This window comes from Mus pahari, chromosome 9, assembly GCF_900095145.1.
Source record: "Mus pahari chromosome 9, PAHARI_EIJ_v1.1, whole genome shotgun sequence".
NCBI lineage: Eukaryota > Metazoa > Chordata > Mammalia > Rodentia > Muridae > Mus > Mus pahari.
Window position 1 is genome coordinate 7086130 of NC_034598.1, and position 24122 is coordinate 7110251.

The window sequence follows — 24122 nt, forward strand, 5'->3', positions numbered from 1 at the left end:
AGAAGACAAGAACTTGATTCGGTGAGCGGTAAGTGTAGGTGGTTCCGCCTGTGTTCCTGCCACCCTGCTGGATGGGTCGGTTTAAGTGTTTGCCACCTTTCTGAGTCGTTAGCTACATCATTTCCCATAGGATCCCATATGCAATAGGCATTTTTTTTTCTTGACTCCAAAATGATCCTTTCAGTGACATCACAGGGACAAACGCAACTGCCTGCCAACAGTAACTACTTGTCAAATATAATCAATTGTCATTCTCCATATAAATAACATCTATAAAGAACAAAATGAAGTTGCTATTGAACCTATCTGAGGCAAATTTACAAAGCTCTTAAAAACAACAGGCCAACTTCATAAGGCCCTATAAGAAAAGATTACCTATAAATCAAACTGTCATCCAACACATTTTAATAATTAAATAAGACTCTGGATAAATAAGACTCTGGATCAGAAATGACCCCAGCCGGTGACAGGACTAATCCCACAACTTAATGAGGCCATCCCAACCACAGGTGATGACCTTGGATGTCTCATGAGGGTGCCACACTGCGCCTATGCACACTTTATCATGGGCTTTAAAGCGACTGTAGAGTTTTGTGGTCTTCCAGTCCCAGATGTTTAGTTTCCCATTTCCATCTCCTGAAATCACATAGCTGCAATACAATGAAAACAAGTCCTGGTTATTCATATACCTTAAACGGGTGAAATGAACGAACGACACAGCCCCGTTCTCATAGGAAACGTGAATGTAAGGCACTCGGAGGAATGAGCGCACGGAGCGGTCTGTAGCCACACGTCTCTAGCCTCTCCCTTCCCATATGCTGCCAGTCTAAGCGTTAGCGTCTCTAGACAGGCAGACTGCGCAGAACAACACATGCTTCACATGTAGCCAGTAAACATGTTAGGCACACTGTACTGCAATGAACTTTCTAACATCGTTAGCTTCGACATGCTCTGATTCAAAGACTGAATCATAGTTAGGAAGCTGAGGCCTAATTACCACACTAAATATAAAAAAAGATAGGCCTATCTGAATTCTTTGCACCTACTATTTTTAACTAAGAGTTGGGAAGTGAACGCAGAAATTTCACTAATTGTGACCTAGAAGTATCTGAAAGCTGTGCTTCTGTTTCCAGTGTGGACAATTCTATAGGTGAGAGATGAAGCTCTGGTCAACAGTGATGTAGCTCTCCTGGTACCTCCTCAACCATGGCGAGGTACAGCAGCAGAGGGGCTAAAGGGCACGGGTCTAAGCAAGGTCAGAAAACACACTGAGGACGACACCACAGAAAAGCCCATCTAGTTTTTACAACTCACTCTTGCCTTTATGTCTGCCATTTTCAAAGATGAGTTCTCATGCAATTTCCTAAGTCACAGAGATGTGTGAGGAACACTCTACACACATGCATCATATGTGAATATGAAGACTTAAGCTTACCTCATGTCTGGTGAGAAGTCTACCTGACAAGCGTAGCCTGCTACCATGTGGCCCTTAAAAATTTTCTTCTTATTTAATCTGAATCTGTTCTGTGCTCCAAAAATTAAGATTTGGTTGTCCATTGACTGGCATGCTAGCCATTTCCCTGTTAAATGCAAAAGCAGCATAATTTAGAGGAAGATTTAAACATTTTTAAAATGTTTATTTAAAAAATATTAGCTTTCATTACACCTTTGTTCCAAAGTACTTTGTAAGATCAGAAAGGCAAGCTCCCGTGGCATCCTGTGCTATGAATCAGTCATCAGCAAGAGGTGTTTTCTCTACTACAACTGGACTCTGGAAAGGCAGGTTCCTGCGGTATCCATGGAGTCACAGATGAGCCACAGGCGAGAGGGAACCTCCGTCTGATGCACCTGACCGCTGCTCTAACCGTGTCGCCACTGAGTACATTTCAGAGAGCAGCTTTTCACTTGTTAAAACTATGGAAACAACACCCAAACCTACTGTCAATATAGGTAAGTTATTAATAAAACATGCTCAGTGGAATTAGTTTATAATGAGTCCAGACAATAGAACTACAGAATGGAACAGATCTGTGGCAACTATTAAAGACTAGCTCCATGATAAATGAAGGATTACTGCACTAAAAATGAGGATTAGCAAGACCATATCAACTGTTTCTTAAAGATACACTGCTTTTATCTTCCCAGGAGTCAGCAAAGCCCCCAGGCCCTGCATACAGTATTTACTCACATCTGATATACTTGTAAAAAAGACCGAAGTGAGGAGAGGGCTAACAGATGGCTAAACCCAACATGAAGCCTTGAATCCTGAAGACAAAGGGTATAATATGGTGACTGTCAAAATGGCACCTACTTGCTGCTTTTCTAAGAATGTTAGGGTCCCTGCCAACTGTCACTGAGCTGCACAGAAAGGCAGATGGAGAAGCAGACTCTCCCTTACCTTCATGTCCTCTTCTATGCTCAGAATACCTCTGAAAACACTCACTTCACACCCTCATGAGAGACTGATTGTATCATATGCCTGTAGCACAATTACCTATTACTTCAAAGGGTTATCAAATACAAACTACTGATCTTTTGTTTTGTTTTGCTGAGGGAATCTTTTGGAGGTGTAAGTCCCTCTCATAAGCCTCTGCACCCCTTTTCAGCTTGGGCCGTGCAAAATGGCTCCCACAGAGAAGCGGGGAGAGAAGGGCCTCTGCCCTCAACAAGAATATCCCATTAGGGTTGGAGAGATGGCTCAAGCACTGGTCAAGAGGACTGGATCTCTTCCAGAGGACCAGGGTTCATTTCTCAGCACCCACACGATAGCTCCAGAGAATCCAATACCCTTATACAGATATACATGCAGGTAAAACACCTAGGCACATAGAAAAATGACGCCACTAACACTCATAAACGCATCCACACAATGAGTGGGCTGCATGAAGTATGACCCTTGGCACTCAAAGAAAGACAGAAACTTGCCATGAGAGGGAAATCCAGATGTGAGCGCTGATACCAGCTCAACCAAGCCATCAGGGCTGGAGGAGTAAAGTTCCATATCATATCTGGGCATGTTGATCCAAAAAGTGTAATGAGGATGATGGTTCATCAACAAGCTCTTCACTGTGGTGATCCTGTTACCACATCCAAAATTCTAAAGAAAATGTGTGTGGGGCTAACTTCTCAATGTCAAATATGGGTATAAAGCTTCATTAAAAGACCTTTTACATGTACATTGCCAAAATGTTCTCATTTTGGAGAGTCAGACCAAAAGTTTCTATTCCCTTGAAAGAAAAGCACTTTTTATTAAATGCTTTACTGAATCTGATTTGTGTTGGAAAGAAAATTATTAAAAACTAAGAAACAAAAAACAACTGTAAGAAATCCTTAACATTAACTATAAATCACTAATTCTTGTATTTTTTTCAAAACAAGAGAGTGGGTGAAGTGATTCACATATGAAAACTAGTAATTACTCCTTATTCTGAAAAGGTTTCCCTACACAAGGATGGCAACACAGCAACTCCCTAGATGCAGGGTTCCCGCTCTTGTGGACCCAGCAGTTCCTCTGTGTCTCAGACGCTCATTTTAAACAAGTTCTATGCACCAACTCACCATTTGGAGACAAAGTCACTGCGGGCATTGAGTGCATGCTGGGCTCTGCTATGTACTTAAAATCCACAGGGATATCCCTAAAAGTGGAAACAGCATATGCATTAGAACCAGTAATTCACAAAAGCACATTTGCAAGAATTACCCAAATGTAACCAAATAAAAGCAACTTGCCTTTTCATTAAGCTTCCAGGAAGGAGTTTTATTACTAAAAAGCTTTTGTTTTACAAATGCCTTTCCATGAAAATTATAACAGTGTCAGTGGTTCTGCTTTCTCACTATTAGACTTAAACTCTGGTCCTTATACTGCTAAATATTCTGGAACGCTGTACTCATCTTAAAAGGCGGTGTGACTGGCAGAGGCAAGGTGCTTGAGCAAGCCAGCCAACCTTACCCACCACCAGGAGCAAGCCAGCCAACCTTACCCACCACCCAGGAGCAGGCCAGCCAACCTTACCCATCACCCAGGAGCAGGCCAGCCAACCTTACCCATCACCCAGGAGCAAGCCAGCCAACCTTACCCACCACACAGGAGCAAGCCAGCCAACCTTACCCACCACACAGGAGCAAGGGGGCGTGGGGGTTGTTAAAAAGCCCTCCACAGCAAGTGTGGATGACAGGCAGAGCTGTGGGGATCTGCGCTTGCTAGTTTTATCTGCCCAGAAACAATGACCCAGGCCACAGGGTGAATACTTGATTCAGTGCTTGCTACCAAGCCTGCAAATATCCAGTTCACAAAAGCATTTCAAGGTGCACAGTACAGGGCAAAAAGTGAATCACAGAACAGCAAAAACTTCATAAAAATGCCTGAGCTTAAAAAATTCAAAAGTACTCACCTCAATGGAGAACCAAATGTATTATGTACCTTTCTGTTTTCATTCTTTTTTTTATAATAAAAGATATTTGGTAATCTGAAGGAGTTTTGGTATTTGCTTTCTAGGGGACCAACAATGTTTGTGTGGGCTAACATGTGGGAAGTGCAATCTAATGAACACCATGGGGCAGAGAGATTTCAACTCAAAGGTATGACTGAGTTTCAATACTTTGCTTAACTGGAAAGTAACTGTACTTCACGTCTCCTGTGGGTTTCTCTATTCATTTATCCGACATCTGAAGGAGCAAAGGTCCAGAAGAAAGACACTTCTCTTGTAAGCAGGGAAGTTACGTTTATCAGCCCCTGAGCGAGGTTTGAACTGTCTTTCTGAATGATCCAAGTATTAGGAGCCTCAGCTTTTAAAAAGGATTCATGTTCCCCCTCAGATTTATCACTAGTAGATAGTGAATTTTATAACACGGATTAAAGCAAGAGCACTTTCTAAATGAACCAATTCTATTTTATGTTCACATCTTTAGCAAACACAGCAAAAAAGTTGCAGGGCCCTATTTTAACAAGTCTTGGCACTAGACTAGAACAGCAGGTCTCAACCTGTTGAGACTCCTCTGGGGGTCAAATGACCCTTCACAGTGGTAGCATGTCAGATGTTTACATTACAATTCACAATAGTAGCAAAGTTACAGTTATGAAGTGGCAACAAAAGTCACCTTATAGCTGGGGTCACCATAGCATGAGGAACTGTGGTGAAGGGTGGTGCGTTCGGAGGGCTGAGAGCCACTGCCCTAGAATAAGAACTGAACCTGGGCCACCCTTACAACTTCATTATCTCTGGCAAAAATGCCTGTTAGGTATAGCTGAACTTCAGAAAAAACAATGCTAGATTTCTACTTAGGTCTTGTATTTCAATATAACAAGGTTGGAACTGATTTCAGATAATATGGTCTGGAAATGAACTTATTCAAAGCTAACAAGCCTGTGGCATTATAAAAATAAAAGATATATAGCAATTTTTACCATTTTCTGTAAAATTTCTTTAAGATATTTTACCAAAATAAATAACTTTGGTTAAAAGACAAAAATAAAACCATCGGAGCAGAAGCTCCATGGGCACTAGCGTGCGTTCAGCTGCTTCGCAGGGCACAGCTGCTGGCTTCCAGCATAACCTCCCACCCGCCTTCTCGATGACGGCAGAGCTTTGCCTGTGCAGCACAGTTAAGAAAGCCCAGCTTCCCTCGGTTGTTTTCTTTAGTGTGCACAGTTAAGAAAGCCCAGCTTCCCTCGGTTGTTTTCTTTAGTGTGTATGGGTGCACTGTACATATGCTTGGTGATCTGGTAAGGTATCAGACCCTCTGGAACTGGAGTTACATAGACTGCTCTAAGCTGCCATGTGGGTGCTGGGAATTAAATCTGGGTCCTGGTCCTCTTAACCACAAATTGTCTGGCTCTCTTCTTCTGTCATGGTGCTATGCTACAATGTGGTAGAGGACACATGAGTTTGGAAAACCTCCTCTTACATAAAGTCCCAGTGCTGGGAACATCCTTCCCTGGGCTCGGCCTGCTCTGGCTTACGTACGGCTTCTTCCTCCTTTCAGAATCACCAGGGAGAGTGGAGGGATCCGAGGTCCCCGGTTGGTTTGCTCTCACCTGAGCAGATCCAAGTCACCTTCTCTGCCTCCATGTGTCCCCATTTACCAAACAAACAAAAAGTTCTGGAATCAATCTGACCATTTCATGCCCTATATAACCTTAGGCACATCACTTTAACTATTTTGGTTTCCTTATATGAAAAAAGAAAGAGCCCACCCACCGCACGTAAAACTGCTTAGCACGTTAAATCACAGTTCATATCAGATGTTCACTTTAGTGACTGACATATAGAAGCACTAGCTCTAGCTCTTATCTTCACGAGTGAGCAGACCAGTGCTGACTTCTGAGAGGGAAAGGAGGACTCCAATAGCACTGGCTTAATTTAGTCAAAGCATCGTATTGATTAAATTCTACACAAGGGTTTCAAAGCTCTCTCACTGGTATAGCTTCTCAATATTAACTGCTTTCTTTCACACCACTCTACCTTCAATGATGGAAACAGCAACTCAAGACACAAACATCTGGATATAAAATCAAACCGTAAAACACACACGCACCCCTAGTCAGTAGTCAGGCTGGGGAAATGGCTCAATGAGTAAGAGTGCTTGCAGTGCAAGCGTGAGGACCTGAGTTCAAATCTCCAGCACCTATGCAATAGCAAGGCATGCCTGAGACAGAAGTCACCTGATGCCCTTGTCTGGCCTCTGCATACATAAATAAACACACCCAAACCACACCACACCAAACCATCCAAACAAAGACACTCAGTGTCCACATCAGATTATCTGTAAGAAACAGCCTCTCTTGGTCTCTCTTCCCCCTCCTCCCCACCAGGCTTCCTGGCCACACTCGCCCGTGAGCTAAATCTCTAGGTCTAAGTAGCATCCTTTCTGAAGGAAGACCTGCGTTTTGAACAGTAAGGACGAACCTAACCTGTAAGATCAGATACAAAGTCTAGTCAGTGTCCTTGGGGATAATCGGGAAGGGTATAGTGTTGGTGTAAAATCCGAATTGATCTCAATTATCCTGACAATTCTGAGGGTCTACTCCGCCTACTTGGCTCTCCAAGGGAGTAAGTCTGAGGAGGCAACCACTGGCTGAGGTTCAAGGCCGCCTGCTTTCTCTTATACTGCCACTTCTAGGGGTGGAGGGATGGGGCACTTTCTCGTCCTGGCAAGGCTGTGTCTCCACAGAGTTGTTCTTTGTGACTATAAATACAAGCTGGGTTCCACCCAAGAGCTGACTTGAATTAGAAAAGTTACCACTTATTTCTTTGTAACTAAATCATAAAATATCAAGATACCTAATGAAACCAGTTTAAGGATTTTTTTTTTTTGACTTTAGAAAAACATTTTTTTGGATAAAAGGAAAAAGTAGTCAGTGTATCCTGATTATATTCAACAAGCAAATGTTTAAAGCTGATGATATGAGGCAGCTTACAGCATGGATGGTTACAAAGCAGGCCGTAAGAAAACAAAGTGCTGACTACACTGGCATTTTCCTTGGATCTGTTCTGAGGCCAGGATTTCTACGTGTGATGTAGCCATACATCCTGCATCCTGCCTGCCTGCCTGTCGTCCTGCGAAGATGAATCAGTAAAGCATCAAGAGGGGGCTATCGAGGTGACTCAGTAGGCCTGAGTGTGAGCTCTAGAACTCGCCACTGGACACACGAGCCATGCTCCCATGCACATACATACACATAATACTAAAAGAAGAAAAGCATAAAGCAGGGCTGTGGCACTGAGTCAGCAGTAAGAGCACAGGCTGCTCTCCCAGACGACCCTGGTTCAACCCCCAGCGCTCACTCGCTCACATGACCCTGGGATCTGACACCCTTACACCAATGTACATGAAATAAGCTATTCATAATTCATTAAAAAAAAATGTGAGGTGTGACAATGTAGCAATTATGGCCACCACCAGCACCACCAGCACCACCACCAGCACCAGCACCACCAGCAGCAGCACCACCAGCAGCAGCACCACCAGCACCACCAGCAGCAGCATCACCAGCACCACCAGCAGCAGCAAAACAAGTTCAAATCCATATACTTTTGGGAGTTTCCAAAGATTGTGAAGGACAGTTATAAATGTTTAGATTTCAATTTCCAAATTGTCAGTATTTACATAATTAAAACACTTTGGTTGGAAGATGTGAAAATTGCTGCATATTATCAAGCTTCGGCTATAATTTTTTAATTGCTTGTTTCATAAGTCAGATTTCTTCTTATGACAACTCACCATTCCCAAACTCGTAGGCTTTTATCATCAGATGTACTCACGAATCTTCGGTTCTCATCAACAAAAACAATCGTGTTGACAGCCCCCAGATGCCGATCATATTCCTGAACAATCTCTCCACTGCGGATGTCCCACTGTGCAGCAACAAGAGAAGGCACACGCAGAGTTAAGAGGACTCATGAAAACCAGCCAAAGGCACTTCGGAACCTAACTTCATACTCTAAGGTTATGAACTGACTGCTGCCTTCTTAGCACAACCAGAGTGGACCCTCAGAGTGGCAGACATCAACAATCTACAGCTCACAAACCCCGACAGACAAACCAAAAAGAAAGACTTACCTGTACAATCTTTTTATCAGACATCCCAGCCACAAAGAGATTTTGCTTATCTTCATCAGGATTGAACTTGACACAATAGGGAACTTTGCGGTTTGTAAATCTTGATATACACTGTCCTAGACCAAAGAGTGAAATTAAACAGAAACGTAAGTCTGACTTCTAGAGTGTGACAGCAGCATGAAGACCTATGGGTAGCCCTCACTCACCGACTCTGAGGAAGGGCAGCTTGAACAGTACTATATTGGTACTGTTCATAGAGGGCTGGGGAGATGCCTCAGTTGTAAGAATGTGAGGACTTGTGTTTGAATCGCCAGCATCGTATCAACAGCCAGGCATGGCTGTGCATGTCTGTAAACCCAGAGCTGGGAGCAAAGAGACACATGAGTTCTGGGGGCTTGCTGGCTAGCCCGTGTGGCAAAACTGGTAAGCTTTCAGTTTAGTGAGAAACCCTACCTCAAGGCAATAAAGCAGGCAGACACAGACAGACACAGGACAGACACACAGACAGATAGACAGACAGACAGACAGACAGACACACACACACACACACACACTTTCCCCAAAAGCAATCCCATCAGTTATAGAGATAAATCCTAATGGCATCACTGCAGTGGGATAGTTAGAGAACAGAACACACTCCCGGTACAAGCCGTGAGAGTGAGCAGCTCAACATGTCAAGGTGAACAATGAGTTAGAAACACAGAGAAAAGATGGTACGGTTCTATCTACAATGAATTTAAGAACAGGCAAGGGCTCTGTGGTGACAGAAGTTACTGTGGCTCCTGGGAATCGGTGCAGACTAGGAAAGTGTGCAAGAACCCTACTGCATGCTGGAATGTTCTATGTCTTGACCTTGGTGGTGTTTAAAACAAATCTGTATAACTTTGCTATATTAAAAAAAATCAATGAATACTTGTGCACCTTATACTTTATGCACACCTTAATGTTGAAGAGGTGTAGGATGGTCACCTTTTAGCCTTGAGGACACTGAAGAAATGCCTGGTTCAAATGGAACCATACTAGACCAATCACATAAGGTGGGAGCTCACATCAACAGTATCAATCTGGGCAATTGGACTAAATCTTGCTCTTGGTCTGTGCAATGCACGGGTATGTGGGGGACGGAGATCGATCAGATGGTGCCCAGAACCAGCTGACTGAGTCTGTCTGTCCTTCAGGGTTTGCTGTGTAACCATCCAGGTGAGAGGAGTGCTCCCAGGGAGAGCCCTGGTTACACAGATGAGCTCCAGTCTACAAACACGCTGGCGCTCTCAGCTCATTTCCAATGAGAAGCAGCGTTTGCATGTTTGGATGGCACATCATTTCACCAGGGACCACAGAAGTGCACAGCAATGCCAGCTCGGGAGAGCAAGCCACACTCACCTGTCTCGGTGTCCCAGAGTTTAAGGTACCTGTCGTAGGCCGCACTGAGGAACTGTGTTCCTGCAGTGTTGAAGCAGATGTCTCTCACAGCTTTACTGTGACCTGGAGGTGAAGCCAGAAGCTGAGGTGAGAGAGAGGAGGAGCTGCACCACAGGGGAAGCTAGACAGTGACTCAAGGAAGCCGCCCCCCCCCCCCACACGATGGGGCTGGGGGAGGGGCCGCTTTTATTCCTTCAAGGTGTTCTGCAGGTGGGGGAGCGGCACAACACTTCGGTAAGAACTGAGAGAAAAGATCTGTTTTTGTTTCTAATTTGTCCTGGCATCTTTTTAATATGCAGTACGCACACTGGTGACTACCCAGCCAAGGAGTTACTGAGGCCTGAAGTTCTAATGAGCCTTGGGAGCCTCACTGTCAGTTTCCTCGGCGTGCTGGAAGGAGAAGCAAAGCGACCCAAACCCACGTCCAGGAACTCCAGTGATCTCACTACTTCATTTCACAGAAACTGATTCAAAACTGCAGTGTTAGCTGTATGTTCTAAAAGATGTTATTCCGAAACTAAATTAATTTCAGGGCACTGATTATAATCCATCTTTCACAGTTCTGAGGTAAGTAAAATGCAGTTAAACCAAAGCAGAAATTCCCATCTCTTCACTATGACCAGGACACAATAATTTCACAAAATGTACACCGCTCAAACTGTCAACCCCAGGCTGTCTCCTGGAACCACCCCCAGCACAGCACTCCTGTCAGGCAGGTGCGGGCAGCAACGCCATGGCAACCAGGAGACCCTCCACAGAGCAGCTATCTGTAGAGAACTCCAGTCCCCTCTGAAGACTGTTCTGGCAGGAGAGGTGAGGCCAATGGAGAGCAATGCACTGTATCTGAGGGGCATTTTATTCCCCGGGAGACAGTTAATGGTTTCCCTGGAAGTCTTGTGTGCTGGTGTGGTATCTTGGTATCTATTTGCACCGAGTACCCACACACGGGCAGCAAAGCATGGGAGAACAGACTCCCACTTTAATCTAAAAACAGAGCCACTGTGATCCACAGCCCTTCAATGTGGTACAGTTAAATTTGGAAGAGGCCACTGGCACATAGCCTGTCCTTCCTTGGTCCCTGTCTTACCTTCAGAGAGCTTTCTCAATCACAGTTCTCACTTCCGCTGCTAGCTCCAGACCTGTCTTTAAAGCTTCGCCTACAGCTACAGCTTAGAGGACAGCTCCACTAGACTCGGCAAGTCCAACCTCAGGCCCCCTTCCCCTCCCCTTGCTAAACAGCCACCCGGGAGTCACAGAGGATTTCTGCCCTGTACCATTCACATCCTGTTACTGAACTCATTACATTTTCTCTTTTCACCATTTTTAACAGAGACTAATAAAATAACTGTGTGGTTTCTTTTCTTCCTTCTAGGCTTGTCTATCAGAATATCTACCAGACTGCCACATAATCTTTGTTCTCTTCCAGTCCCATTACTTTCTAGTAAGGGCTGTTAAAAATGGCTCTTCAGTGCCATTACAGGACACAGCCTCTTTCATTAGCAGTATGATGATTCTCCATACTCTGGTTCCCTTCTATTTTTAACCACATTTGTCCCTCCCCTACCCTGGCAGGTCATTACCACATGCAGGCACGCATGCGGTCCCTAGTGCAGCGCACACTCTTACGGCCCTCACTCAGCCTCCACCTCTCTCCCTTCCTCGCCCTCCTTACCTACCTAGAGAGACTGACCCCTTCCTGGCTCAGGTTACGCCTGTGCATACTTTCCTTTACATCAGGGCAGTAAAATTACTGCTACTGATGCTATTTTTCTTGCAAAAGCATTCCTAAACAGATTTATAGGCAGTGAGAAAAAGAAATATTACCAATAAATGTTCTCAGACAGCGCCGGTCTCCATAAACTTCCCATAGCTGGAGAAAATAAAAAACACATGAGAATATTAATGTTTTCTTTATGGCATTAGAAACTGGACCTCGTGTACACTAAGAATGTGCTCTGCCCTTAAGCAAAGCTCTAGACCCGGGGATATCAAGCTTAATACAAGTTTTTATCAAATAACAACAGTTATTTGCTAGCTATGTGTGTGTACACATCTTTATGGGTGCAATGGATTTAAATACTAAACACTGCCTAGTTTGCCAGTCTGTGTTATACAGTTGGGACACAGTTATGTACAAGCATATTCTTTACACTTGAGGAGATTTTTACATCAAAGCACCGAGACGACTTAGCTACACATGCCGTTTATCTGGGACTTTCATTTTCTTACCATTTTTTTCCTCTATATTTTATGTATTTTTTTTCCTATGAGGAACAGTTTTTACTTTTTGTAACAAACTAATTTTTAAAGCAATTAAATGTTATTAGAACTGCTGCCACTTTAATATTGAAAAGTGTCTTTAAAAATATTTTCTGGGTAACATGTATAGACTCTCTGAAAAATAGTAGCTATGGCTCACAATCTAATCATATCTAAAGCAGATGAATACAAAGCTATGCCCGCTTGTCTCCCTCACATCCATTCCTGACAGTGTTGCTAGTAATCTAAGAAAGAAAGCACTTCTGAGTACCCAATGCTAACCAGACAGAGGCCTCAGTCCTGCCCATGCCAGGCAAGACCCTCTGGGACCGGCTCCCCTGCCTGGGACTGCAGTTATTTTTTCCTCGTATGTTTTCTGCTCAGACAGCCACAGAGCTGCTGTCCTTCCAGCACCGTGCTGACTGGGCTCCTCTCTTGCCCCTTGCCCCTTCCTTGGCCTTCCTGTCAGTATGCTTCTCCAAGGACAGAACCTGGCCCTGGCCCTGTCTGGCTTATGGTGATTCATGTTCAGATGCGATGGTCATCCCCATGGACACTCTTCATTTCAAACCGTTAATATTATAATCCCTCTGCATATAACAGCTTCCAATTTAATGTCCACAGATGCCAGCTATATTCAACTTTATGTTTTGTTCCTTGATCCTAGGGAAGATTGTAATCTCAATGGATAAAGTTAAAGAAAATTAGAGATTTTCTGAGAAACCGTTTTAACCAGAGATAAACCGTTTCTGTCACAAATGCCTGAATGGCTACTCCCATTAAAAGCAGCGGCTTTATATACTGATAGTTCTCATCAATCTTTAAAAAGGATAAAGCCTTAACGATCTGATCCTCCAAGCCACAAGAATACTATAGGATTGGTATGTATTGAGCCACCACAATGATCTGGGCATAGAAGAGACACAAAGATACTATTCTTTAAAACTTAAGGTTTCAAAGGCGCTCTGTTCGTATCAGTTGACAAGAGTGACAGCTTGCTTCCCCTGCCTCACTATGGCTGGAAGGAAGGTTCCGATGGCGCTTGCTTCCTAAGAGTACCAAGAACAGAGACGGCTAAGGGCACTGCTCGTTGGTGTCCCAGTGTACAAAAGGAAAGGATAAAAGAAATTATACTGTCTACTCTCTAGGTGTGGGATTTCCATCAGTCTCTTCTTCCTCAGGCAGTCTGAGGAACAAACACACTCAGTTACATATCCATAACCTCCATAAAAAATGCATTATTCCTGATTCAATATTTATGTGCCCAATGCCAAAGCGATTGGATTACATCCTAATCAGTTGTCTGCGCTTTAAAAAGAGTCTAGCCAATTGGACCACAGAGCCATGTCGGAATCTACAAGTTTGGAAGCAGTCCATTAATAGCTACATCCATAGGGCTTAATAGAAAATAATTAGCCTCTAATTGCCTAACAACCACACATTCATTTATGATTAACCAAACAGACTTAACCAAAGCACTGGCTCTGCAGCGTTCTCAGGGTCAGGGAAACCCACCTTAATTTTACAGTCCATGGAACAAGACAGCAGCAGATGTCCAGAAAGAGGAAAGAGTCTGACAGCACTGACACCCTAGAAAAAGGATCACATTTTCACACCCAAGCGCTCAACAGACAGCAGATCGCAAGCAACCCCATTTGTAGTTTTCTTTATTCCAACCATCATGTTCTAGACTAGCCTTCGTCGGGGTTGTATGAGGTCTTATCTCAACACTAAGCTAGGGAAGGCATCCGATTTTCACTTCCTCATGCTGAGCCAGTCAAATGGCTCCATGGCCCATTTCTTTTCCTTTTCTGTAGTTCCCTGTTCTTGGCCAAGATCTGGAAATTAACAGCTGGAAAGGTGCAGATGACAAGGAATATCAGCCTCTAACATTTGTAAATATCTCACTCTGCATTATTTTAAACTTTACCTTGGATTTGACAGCAAGTAACATCTACTCTCTGACATGGAATAACCCGGGAACCAAAGCAACGTGACCAAGGCTAAGCAGCAGACTCGGTACCATCTGCCCATCATTCACTGTGTGGTGCCAAGAAGAAGCAGATGGCAGCAGGAACTCGTGGGGAAAGGGACAAGCAACAATCTGGGGGATGGATACTGACCCATAAACTTACAGCATGGCCAACCTAGATGGCCTTGAAGACTGGAAGCTGCAAAGCCTGCCTCACATTTACCTTGACTCCAATGCTCCTACTCTGCCTGCCTGTCCTGTATCAGCAGCTGAAGCTCTGAACTGGCTTCTCTTTGACTTGCATAATGACAACACTTGAACTACCTTACCTTTGTGTGTCCAGACCACACGTGAATTTGTTTTTTGGGAAGGTAACATTTTTCAGGTGGCACAGATGACCGTAGATTAACACCAACATCCTGAGGTATGTGAAGGTAAGACCTGCCTTGATAGTCATACATTTCTTTAACTAAAACAAAACGTTGAAAGAAAGCCATAAATAAACATAAACCATAGTCATGAAATCTATATTCTTAAAATAGTAACAAATTCTCAGGTTTACTGTCCATATTGAAACTTAGGTAATAACACGCTGATGAGGTTAAATGTTAACATCATGAATTGGCTAAAATTATGCTCTCAGAGTTCTTTCTATCACTACACTGAAAGGTAGGTTGAGAATTTCTAAATACCCAAGAGGTAAGAGACCTTAAATAAGATCTATGGCTCTCTCTCTTAGCCACACACTTTAGTGACAAAGACTTCACTGCAATACAATTACGAGTGAAGAAAACATAATATTTAGGTCTCTCGAGTGCTAATAATAGAATTTGAGGTGAAACGGGCCAAGAAAGGAGACACAAAGGCAAGTGTGATGCTCCTTTCTCCACCTTCCCACTTTCTACCTGTTGGCTGCCTTTCCCTAGCTTCATGGCAAGCTTTACTGGAAACGTTGCATGGCTGGCATGCTGGCACTCCTGTAACATCAACCCTGCTTACAGAAGCTTCCGCGCAGATCTAAGACTATCATATGCTGCACACTGCGGTGCTTGTGCAGTGCAAAGCTTTGTGTTGTTTTGGACACATAATGGTCCACTTTGGAAAACAAAGACTTTTAACTTTCCTACCGAATTCCTTAGCATGTACACATCTAGGCAGTATACTTTTGGATTGTGTTTGTTGGTTTAAAAACCTGCTATTTGAGTGGTTGGTTTGAGCCTCATTAAAAATTACTAAATGAGTTCTGGCTTGGAATTAGGACAGATTTTCCAACAACTTCTCAAATGGCCTTAAATATTTGTCTGCCATTTTGTACTATGCATTCATGTGAAGTGGTGTTCTCAGAAGTGATGACGGTAAAATCAAAATATTGATCAAGTCTGAAAAACATTAAAATGCTCTCTACCTCCTACAGTATCAAATATTCAACCGAGATTTAGTTCTTATGTAAAAATCAGTAAGAATGTTGATTTCATTGCTATGGACATCCGTTTCCGTCTTTGCCAGTTTCTGATTGTGGAGCTTACGTTTTAAGCACTATAGCACTAACCAGATGCCTTGGGAATAAAACTGAAGTTTGTGAAACCATGTAGTCTTCTGAAGCCTCAGGACTTGGTGTGACAAAGCACCATGCCAGCTCTGGTCATCAGCAGGTAATTTCCTAACTGTAGCGATTCTCCATGAGTGTGCGCATTACAGCCCATTCTAAGTCTAGAAGTCTCTAATCTACTCATATGGAAACAGGTTTTTCTTTAAAAGTGAATGTACTAGTTAATGTCCCATGAGTATCTGGCTTGGATTAGATGAAGTAAAGGAAATGGCCCACATGAGGAGAGGACTTATGGATCACCCAAGTTTCTTCTTTACTCATTTTTAAAAATCCACTGATTCATAAACAAAAATTTCTGTGCTTATCATTAATCATTCTACATTTTCCCTTTTAGTAGTATAAAAGGTCTATGGTGATTTCTTTAGGATGCAAATTGCTCTTAATATAATGCTGACATAACAGCAGCCAACAGTACAAGCAATTGGTATTATATGGAGCGAGAAAACACAACAGATTTTTATGAAAATAAAGATGTGTGGAAACCATACTACCATGTAAGATTGTCTTCTCCTCCCCAGGTTTCTCTTCTTCCTGTTTGCCTTTTTTCTGCCTCTTGGCTGTGATTTCATCCAATTCCTTTTGTTCTTCCTACGGAAACAAAGCAGTGAAGAACGTTACTGAGAGCCTGAAATCTCACCCTGCCCACCACTGCTGGTGTATACCCTCTGTAATGAAGCTCACAAACATGTCTGCGAGAACTGCAATGGCAACTCTGCCACAGCCAGAGACGGATCACCTCTTACACAGGTCACAAGGTAATATGAAACACATGCTCAGTAATACTTTCAAACTGAGTCTGTCTCCCCCCACCCCCGGAATGGCTAGACATAAGTTTATCATGTTGTGCTAATCAAACGACAAGCCATCAGAAAATCTGGAATCAGAGGACACGGAGTTTAGAGCACAGTCCTGTTTTCGTTGAGTTGCTTTTTACATTGTCAAGATAACGAAATAAGCAGCAATTATGGATTTGAGACCAACTTTTTTTGGGAGATCTAGGGAGGTAAGACAGGGAAACAGCAAATCTGTATGTATTTATAATAAACAAGTCCAGGCATGGGATCTACAGAAGATAGCAGCATATACATGCTACAAAGTTAAGCAGATGTAGGAACATGGAACACCACCTTAAGGACAAAAGTGCCTTGATCTTGCCCATCACTGTGCTTCAGAATCCGCACCGTCCCTAGGTCTCGGAGACAGTGGGTTACATATGTTGACAAGAATTCTGTAGTTTTATTTTATACACTTCACAAGGATCTTTTAAAAAATAATATAGATAAAACTTAAGATTTTGAAAGTAAATTAGTAAGTAAGGTCACTACAGATCCCAGTGTGAGAGCAAGGCTGACTCTAGTAACGAGGTCAGGGATGGGAAGGGTAGCAGGCAGGGGAACTGCTGAGCAATAGTAACAGTAATTATATTAAAAAATGGTTCCATATTCTACATAAGTCAAAAGAGCATGGGGACAATATAACAGAAAAATGCAAATTCAGATATTGCAAAGAAAAGCAAAGAAATTATATTATATTCTCTCAATCAGCTAAGGGTGAGAAATTCTGATGAGTCATGGGTTCTCAGGGAAATCTCGGATTTATCAACACAGACATGACTGACAGAGACACACACACTGGAACCGACAGGAACACATCAAAGCTTACTTCTGAAGGTTTGGCCACATCTTTTTCATCCACATATTTTGCCCATGGTCCCAAGAAACCATCAATATTAGATGCATCATTTTCTTTGAACTTTTTTCTCTTTTCTGTTTTCTTCTGACCAGTTTCAAATACAGTTAAGCCTGCATTAACAACAAACATAAATGGAGTGAGCATGCTGATTCTCTTTAGAAATAGCAGCACACATGATTTTATATGGTTACAGTAGGCCTAAGCAATCAAACCCAAATGCCTAAGTCTGCCACACAGACCCACGTGAGCTGACAAAAAGAAACAACTTCTTCCTCCTCCTCCTCCTCCTCGTCTTTTATTATTATTATTATTATTATTATTATTATTATTATTATTATTAAAGTTATATTAATAGCTTAAGGAGGGAGAGAAGAGCTGCTGCTTGGCAGGAGACCCAGGAAGTCAAGTGTCACCAGTTTGCTAGTCTGGGTCTCTTAAAGACTCATGACAGAAGCAGGGGGAGGTGTGGGGGAGAGGGAGAAACTGCTCAGTCCAGGTGCCTTCTTAATGAATCAGAAACCAGTAATGGCGGGCTTCTGCTTTGGTTTTAGAGACACAGTCTTACGTAGCCTAGGATAGCCTTAGTTGAGATTATAGACATATACTACCATGCCCAGCAAGATATCAGCAAAAACAAAATAAACTAATTTATCATTTAAAATGGAATTAAACTACAGCAAATGCTTAATAATTTATTCTTACTTCATGTATATACAACAATACAAATTAAACAGGGTTTCATAGAATCTGATATAACTTCCATATGATGTCAATCTAAACTTGGCCTCCAGTGTCATCAGCTTTAGAAAGACTTGACAAAGGAGTGTAATAGAAAGAAAAAAAGCCCATTTGTATAAACTCAAAGCAATGTTCACTGGGCTCTATGCTACAACAAAGCAATTAAAATTCCATTTCAGTACTTCACGCATACTTGTAAGATAGTTTCATTATAATGAAGGTTATCCTTGTACAACTATCACATTTTATTTTAGTGGCATTTTATAAATAAATATTCTGATGAGCTTTGAACAAAGCTGGCATTTCACTATAATGGTTTGTCTCATTCTAAGTACTAAGTGAATAGGAACATAAATATGCTTTAAAAGACATTGCTATTACAGCAATTTGTCAAAATTATTTTAACAGACACCTAGTATAGAATTTCTCTGTTAAGAAACCCTAACTGCCAAATTTACCTAAACGTTAATTGTAACAGAATAATCTGTAGAGGTTGGTGTGGTGCCAAGTACTCGAAATCACCAAAAGAGGTTAAGTACCACCACCGTCCCGACCAGACTGGGCAGCTGATGGTCCGCCACAGTGAGCTGTGAACAGTGCTCTTCTAAACTCTACTGCTCTAGCCTATATCACTCCATTTCTTCAACTTAAAAACAAGTCCAGGAGCTAAACAGAGTGCTCTCTCTCCCACCGACCGACGCCTGTAAGACACTGTGACCGCCTCCTCCGAGCGCATTACCTTGGTTCTTCTCTGCTTCTTCCACAGAGCCAATATACTTAGCAGACACCTGATGATTATCTAACGAAGGGTCCAGTGCATAGCCTGAAAGCAAAAAGGTACAAGTGGCTGACCCTCTTTACAGTCACTCCTTCTATTACTATCCACAATCACCCATTTCATATTTTCCTCTCCAGATAACAAAAAAGTGTCTCTAAGGATTAGGCCTTCCTTTCTGGGCAACATTTTCATTTACAATGCTTAACCCACATGTCAGGCTGGACCATGAAAGACTCAAGAGGAGAAAATAGAATTTCTTAGGATGAATCTCACGAACAATCATTGCAGCACTAAGAGTCTTTCTAGCTGTGAATTCCAAGTTCAGTTTCAAATTATCTCAGAGCTTAAATATATAGGTGCACTATGTATTCAGAAAGCTAGAAGCTATTTCCTTGTTCTTGTTAATTAATGTTATAGTTAATTATTAAACTAAAAACGAAATCGAATAAGAAATTATATATAAGATACAGCTATTACATGGGAAATACCCTCTCAGTAAGGGTAGTCTCTGGAGTGTTTCGGTAATGAGAGAAGGAAGGCTAGCTGCTGGCATAGGAATACAATCCTTCAGCCAGTCACACAGAATACACAGCTGCATGTATTTGTGGTCTTCATCGGCCAAAGGGAACCAAGGGATACGCACACTCAGATTTCTCAAGTGGATGTACTATTACAATAAAACTCTGATAAATTAAGTCCTCATAGCAAAGCAGCATATTCACAAAAGCCAGCCAGATCATCGGTCTGTCCTCCAGCCCATGCCAACCACCATGATGATTATCTAACGATCTGCACTTCCTAAAGGACCCATGCTGGAAGATGGGTTTAACATTTATTTTTATTTTTTGCAGTTGGAGATCAAAGTGAATTTCTTTGGGGAAACATAAAAGGATTTGGTATGAGGTATACCTTTAAAACGGGCCAAGGATGTAGGAGTTCAAATCATCCTTATAATACCAGAATAGAACCAACCATCTGGATATTAGCTCATTTGTATATAGTTTCCTCCTTTTTCCATCTTTAAAATATGTTCTTAGCCAGAGGACAGATTTGATTGCCAGTGACTCAGGCTTTGGCATCTGTGTGGTGGGTAAACGGAGGCAGGCAGCTGTTAGGGTCAGTGCTTAGAACCTGTTGACTGGGGTGGATCCTGATACCTACAAGGGCTGCTGCCAAAGGCAGCCAGCGATCTGAGAAGCTGTTCAGGAGACATTTTCTGAGGGAACAAAACTTTGTTTACTGGGGCTGGCACTCTCTGTGGCCAGTGGAAAAACTATGAACTTGCTTAACTCTTTTAAGGCAGGTGAGAAAGATAAGGAAAGAGAAAATTCACACGTACACACACACAAACACACACACTGAATGGATGAAACAAAAGGCAGTCCAATAACTTCATACACACAAACATGCATACACACACACACACACACACACACACACACACACACACATATATACATGCATACAGACCTACAAACAGACATAAACATACTCACACATAGAATGGCTAGAGCAAAGCTCCCACAAGCAGGCTGTAAGTATTCCACACACATGTACATACATAAATGCATACAACTGGTGGGTGGAAGGAATAATGCTCCAACTCCCTTCGCAGACTTCACACATGTACACACAGCTGATGCACGGGAGATACAATGTTCCAGGCACACTATACTACACCTTACCATACAATGCCATAATTTATTCTTTCTTCTGTAGCTTATATTTCCTAGCAAAATCTTTCAAGCAGTATACAATTACAGTGTGATTATGTGTTAATTTTTTTCTAATAAATGATTTTGAAAACACTGCTGACAATCTACATCTCTTAAGTTCTTCTCTAGGGTGGTGACTGAATCATAACCTGCTCCAGGAGCAACGCCGGAAGGAGATCAGGCATTAGTACTATGAGTGCCAGAGGCACTGCCCAGTGAGGGACTAGAAGCCCCCTTAGTTTTCATACAGTTCTTAGATTAAGAGGCACGTGAGGGCAGCAGGCAGAGCAGAACTCCATAACAGCAGGAAGTCCTCAGGACACACAGTCCTCTGGGCTACGCCACACTGAGGCCTACCCATGTGTCTGTGGTAACCCATGGGCTGCAACCCATGAGTTCTAAAGCCATTTGCTTAATGAAAGTGAGATTTCTGTTTACATGAATGGCGCTGCACGGTGTTGCAGGGGACCAGGGGGTCCTGGTCATTCTCTCTGTGTAGGCACCAGTCCCCAGCTCCTCTGACCAGTCTTGGTCACAAGGAAAAGAACTTCATTTGTGCTTCTGCCAACCCAGGCGCCTTTCCCCCAGGGGAGGAGTCTGCCGCACTGTCTTCCTTTCACAAACAAGGGAGAGCAGAGCAGCAAGGAGACACATCCTACAACTGGAGATAACACAAGGTCCAGACCTAACACTGTGGGATCTCAGTTCAGCCAGCTGTCTATCATCCATATCTCAAAAATCAACACATCTTCCTTGTTTTAAGTGTGCTCATGTATCTTCCTGAAGCTTATTTCCCACTTCTCCTTTTCAATGGAGTTCATATTCACTTCTTTTCCTTTTGGTAGTCATACTTGAAATGCCCATAACATTAATTTTATTATTGCACCCTCACAATTATAAAACAATTATATCATTATAGGTGAATGAAAAGACACTACAGATAATCTGCAAAGAATTACTTGCAAATATATAGAAAATCTTCAATCTCATAGTAGTCCACAAAAGTCAAACTGAAGTAGAGACTTACTATTCTGATTACAACAAAGGGAAAAGCAGTCACGTGGGTCCCGGGTAAAAGCATAGCCTTCAGACGAGGCCTTCTATGCATCACATGGTGGAATAAACTGCTCAAATTCTTTTAGAAAGGAACTTGATAATGTACCACAAATTTAAAAACACAGTTTCGATCTACTTTGGAAATTTATTTAAGAAAATAATAATAAGGTTTTGTGCATAGGAATATTCCCTATTACTGTATAACACACAAATTGAAATTTTAATATTGAAAACTGGAACCAATTTGAAATCTAATACTTCAAGGATTTCTTACAGAAATTATACTAACAGACTACAATTTTTAGAAATGTTAGTTTCTCCTAATATTGAAGTTAAATGTATGCTAATAACGATTATGATAAGACTGATGGCATTAATTTAAAATTCTACTTTCCCATTCTAAGGACTGATGAAGGGAAAATTCTGGGTGAGCACTGAGCAATGGGAGGAGCCCTTCTGAGAAGCCTCTCCTGAGATCAGCTGTGAAAGCCTCCAGAACAGGAAGCAGACAGGAAGAGAGTCCACACATACACCAGGGGCCGGACCACCAGGAGAAATACCACCAGCAGGACCTAAAAGCTATACTCTAAGTTAAATAAATGGGTTTCTACAGTAAACAAGACTACTTTCACTGATAATCAGGATTCTACAGGTTGGTTCCAACATAATCTAAATGCCCTATGGAGTATGAATCTACCCCAAGTCATTTACTGAGATGGTGGGATTGATGTTTGTTCTATACCTCGGAGCTAGGATGGGATACTCAGATAAAAGTGAACCTATGTGTCATATCTTCTTAGATAACAGTGGGACAGGACGTAAGGAAGGCCTGCCTTCACTAGTACTTTCCAAACGAGGGACAGTAACGTGAAACCTAGATTTATTTTTGTGTAGAAGAGGAACGTCAGGCAGGACACACCTGCTTTCCAGCTTCCAGGCTGCTTCCTTCTGACACTCTAGCCGCACACTTCTTTCTTAGGTCTTACCCTCCTCCCTAGCAGCACGGCCTCTCCCTAGTCTACCACTGCTTCCTGGGAGAGGTTAAACTCAATCACTCCTTTTTTCCTTTTTAAAAATATTTTATTTTATCTTTTTGAGACAGGCTCTTTATAGCTCTCACAGTCCTGGAACTCATGATGTATACCAGGTTGTCCTTGAACTCACAGAGATCCACTTGCCTCCCTCTCAAGTTTACAGGCATGTACATATTACAATGGCTCTTTATATTAAAATTAAGTCCATTCCCAAACTAAAGCCCACTTAATGGCTGTAAATGCTGCTCTTGCAGTAAAGAAATTTGAAAAATGAATGTCAATACAAATAATTTATTATTATTATTAAATCTTGCTTTAAGGAGATTTAAGCTATCTAAATTATTACATATGGACTCCTTCTAAAAATCTATGAAAACAAAAACTTTAAGTCTGTCTCTGTAGAGGCTAGAATATATAAATTCAAGAGTTAAGTTTTTGTTTTCATTTTTGTGTGTGCATGTTTTATCCGCATGCACGTCTATGCACCGTGTGAATGGCTAATGCCACAGAAGCAAGAAGAGGGTTTTGGATCCCCTGGAACTGGAGTCACAGACAGTTGTGAGCCACCATGTGGGTGCTGGGAATTGAACTCAGATCCTCTGGAAGAGTAGTTAGTGCTCTTAACTGAGCCATCTCCCCATCCGTTGCCCTAGCCACAGCTGCTAACCAGCAGAGACAAAACTCAATGCTTCCTTTTTTAAAAAAAAATTTTTATTTTATTTTATTTTATTTTATTTTATTTTATTTTATTTTATTTTATTTGAGGTGGGTTCTCTATAGCTTAGTTTCTAATGTGTCACACATCACTGTAGGCTTACAATGGACTCTTTCTAGAAGCAAGGGGTACAAAGTGAACTTGTAACCATTGTATTGTCCTAGAGGTGTCTGTCAGTGAAACCTTCGAGGGTTGTTTTAGTTTATACAGTCCCTTTGGTTGTTGTTTGCTCTGGAGACAGGAGCTCAGATAGCCCAGGTTGGCCTAAATCCACTTTGTGCCAAGGACGACCCTGAACTGCAGTTCTCAGGCCTGCAATTCTGGAATACTTGATGATAGGCATACATCCCCACATCACCCAAGCTATGCTACACTGGGCCAGCAGTCTGTCAGCTGAGCTCCATTCCCAGCTGGTATGCAGATCCCATCGTGACTGGTACTTACCATGGCAACATGGAACCTAACAATATAGGACAAGTCCTCTCCGGAGCCACTTTTCATTCTGGCTAACTTAAAAATATCCCCGCTGAGAGAATACAGCTATTTCATACTATGAGAGAGTACAGCTATTTC

General features: G+C 42.3%; 1 protein-coding gene across 1 annotated transcript in view; it reads right to left on the minus strand.

The window, feature by feature from the left end:
- Positions 1 to 258: 258 nt before the first annotated feature.
- Positions 259 to 24122, minus strand: part of Cdc40 (cell division cycle 40) — a 52469-nt gene continuing 28605 nt past the window's right edge. Inside the window, exons 4-15 of the mRNA XM_021204730.2 lie at positions 18991 to 19074; positions 17484 to 17623; positions 16313 to 16409; positions 14542 to 14681; positions 13756 to 13830; positions 11806 to 11851; positions 9943 to 10044; positions 8560 to 8675; positions 8221 to 8354; positions 3559 to 3635; positions 1436 to 1580; positions 259 to 650 (exon numbers count right to left, since the gene is read on the minus strand). Of these exons, the coding sequence (XP_021060389.1) occupies positions 473 to 650; positions 1436 to 1580; positions 3559 to 3635; positions 8221 to 8354; positions 8560 to 8675; positions 9943 to 10044; positions 11806 to 11851; positions 13756 to 13830; positions 14542 to 14681; positions 16313 to 16409; positions 17484 to 17623; positions 18991 to 19074 (1334 nt within the window). The 3' untranslated portion in view covers positions 259 to 472. The remainder of the gene's footprint in view (positions 651 to 1435; positions 1581 to 3558; positions 3636 to 8220; positions 8355 to 8559; positions 8676 to 9942; positions 10045 to 11805; positions 11852 to 13755; positions 13831 to 14541; positions 14682 to 16312; positions 16410 to 17483; positions 17624 to 18990; positions 19075 to 24122) is intronic.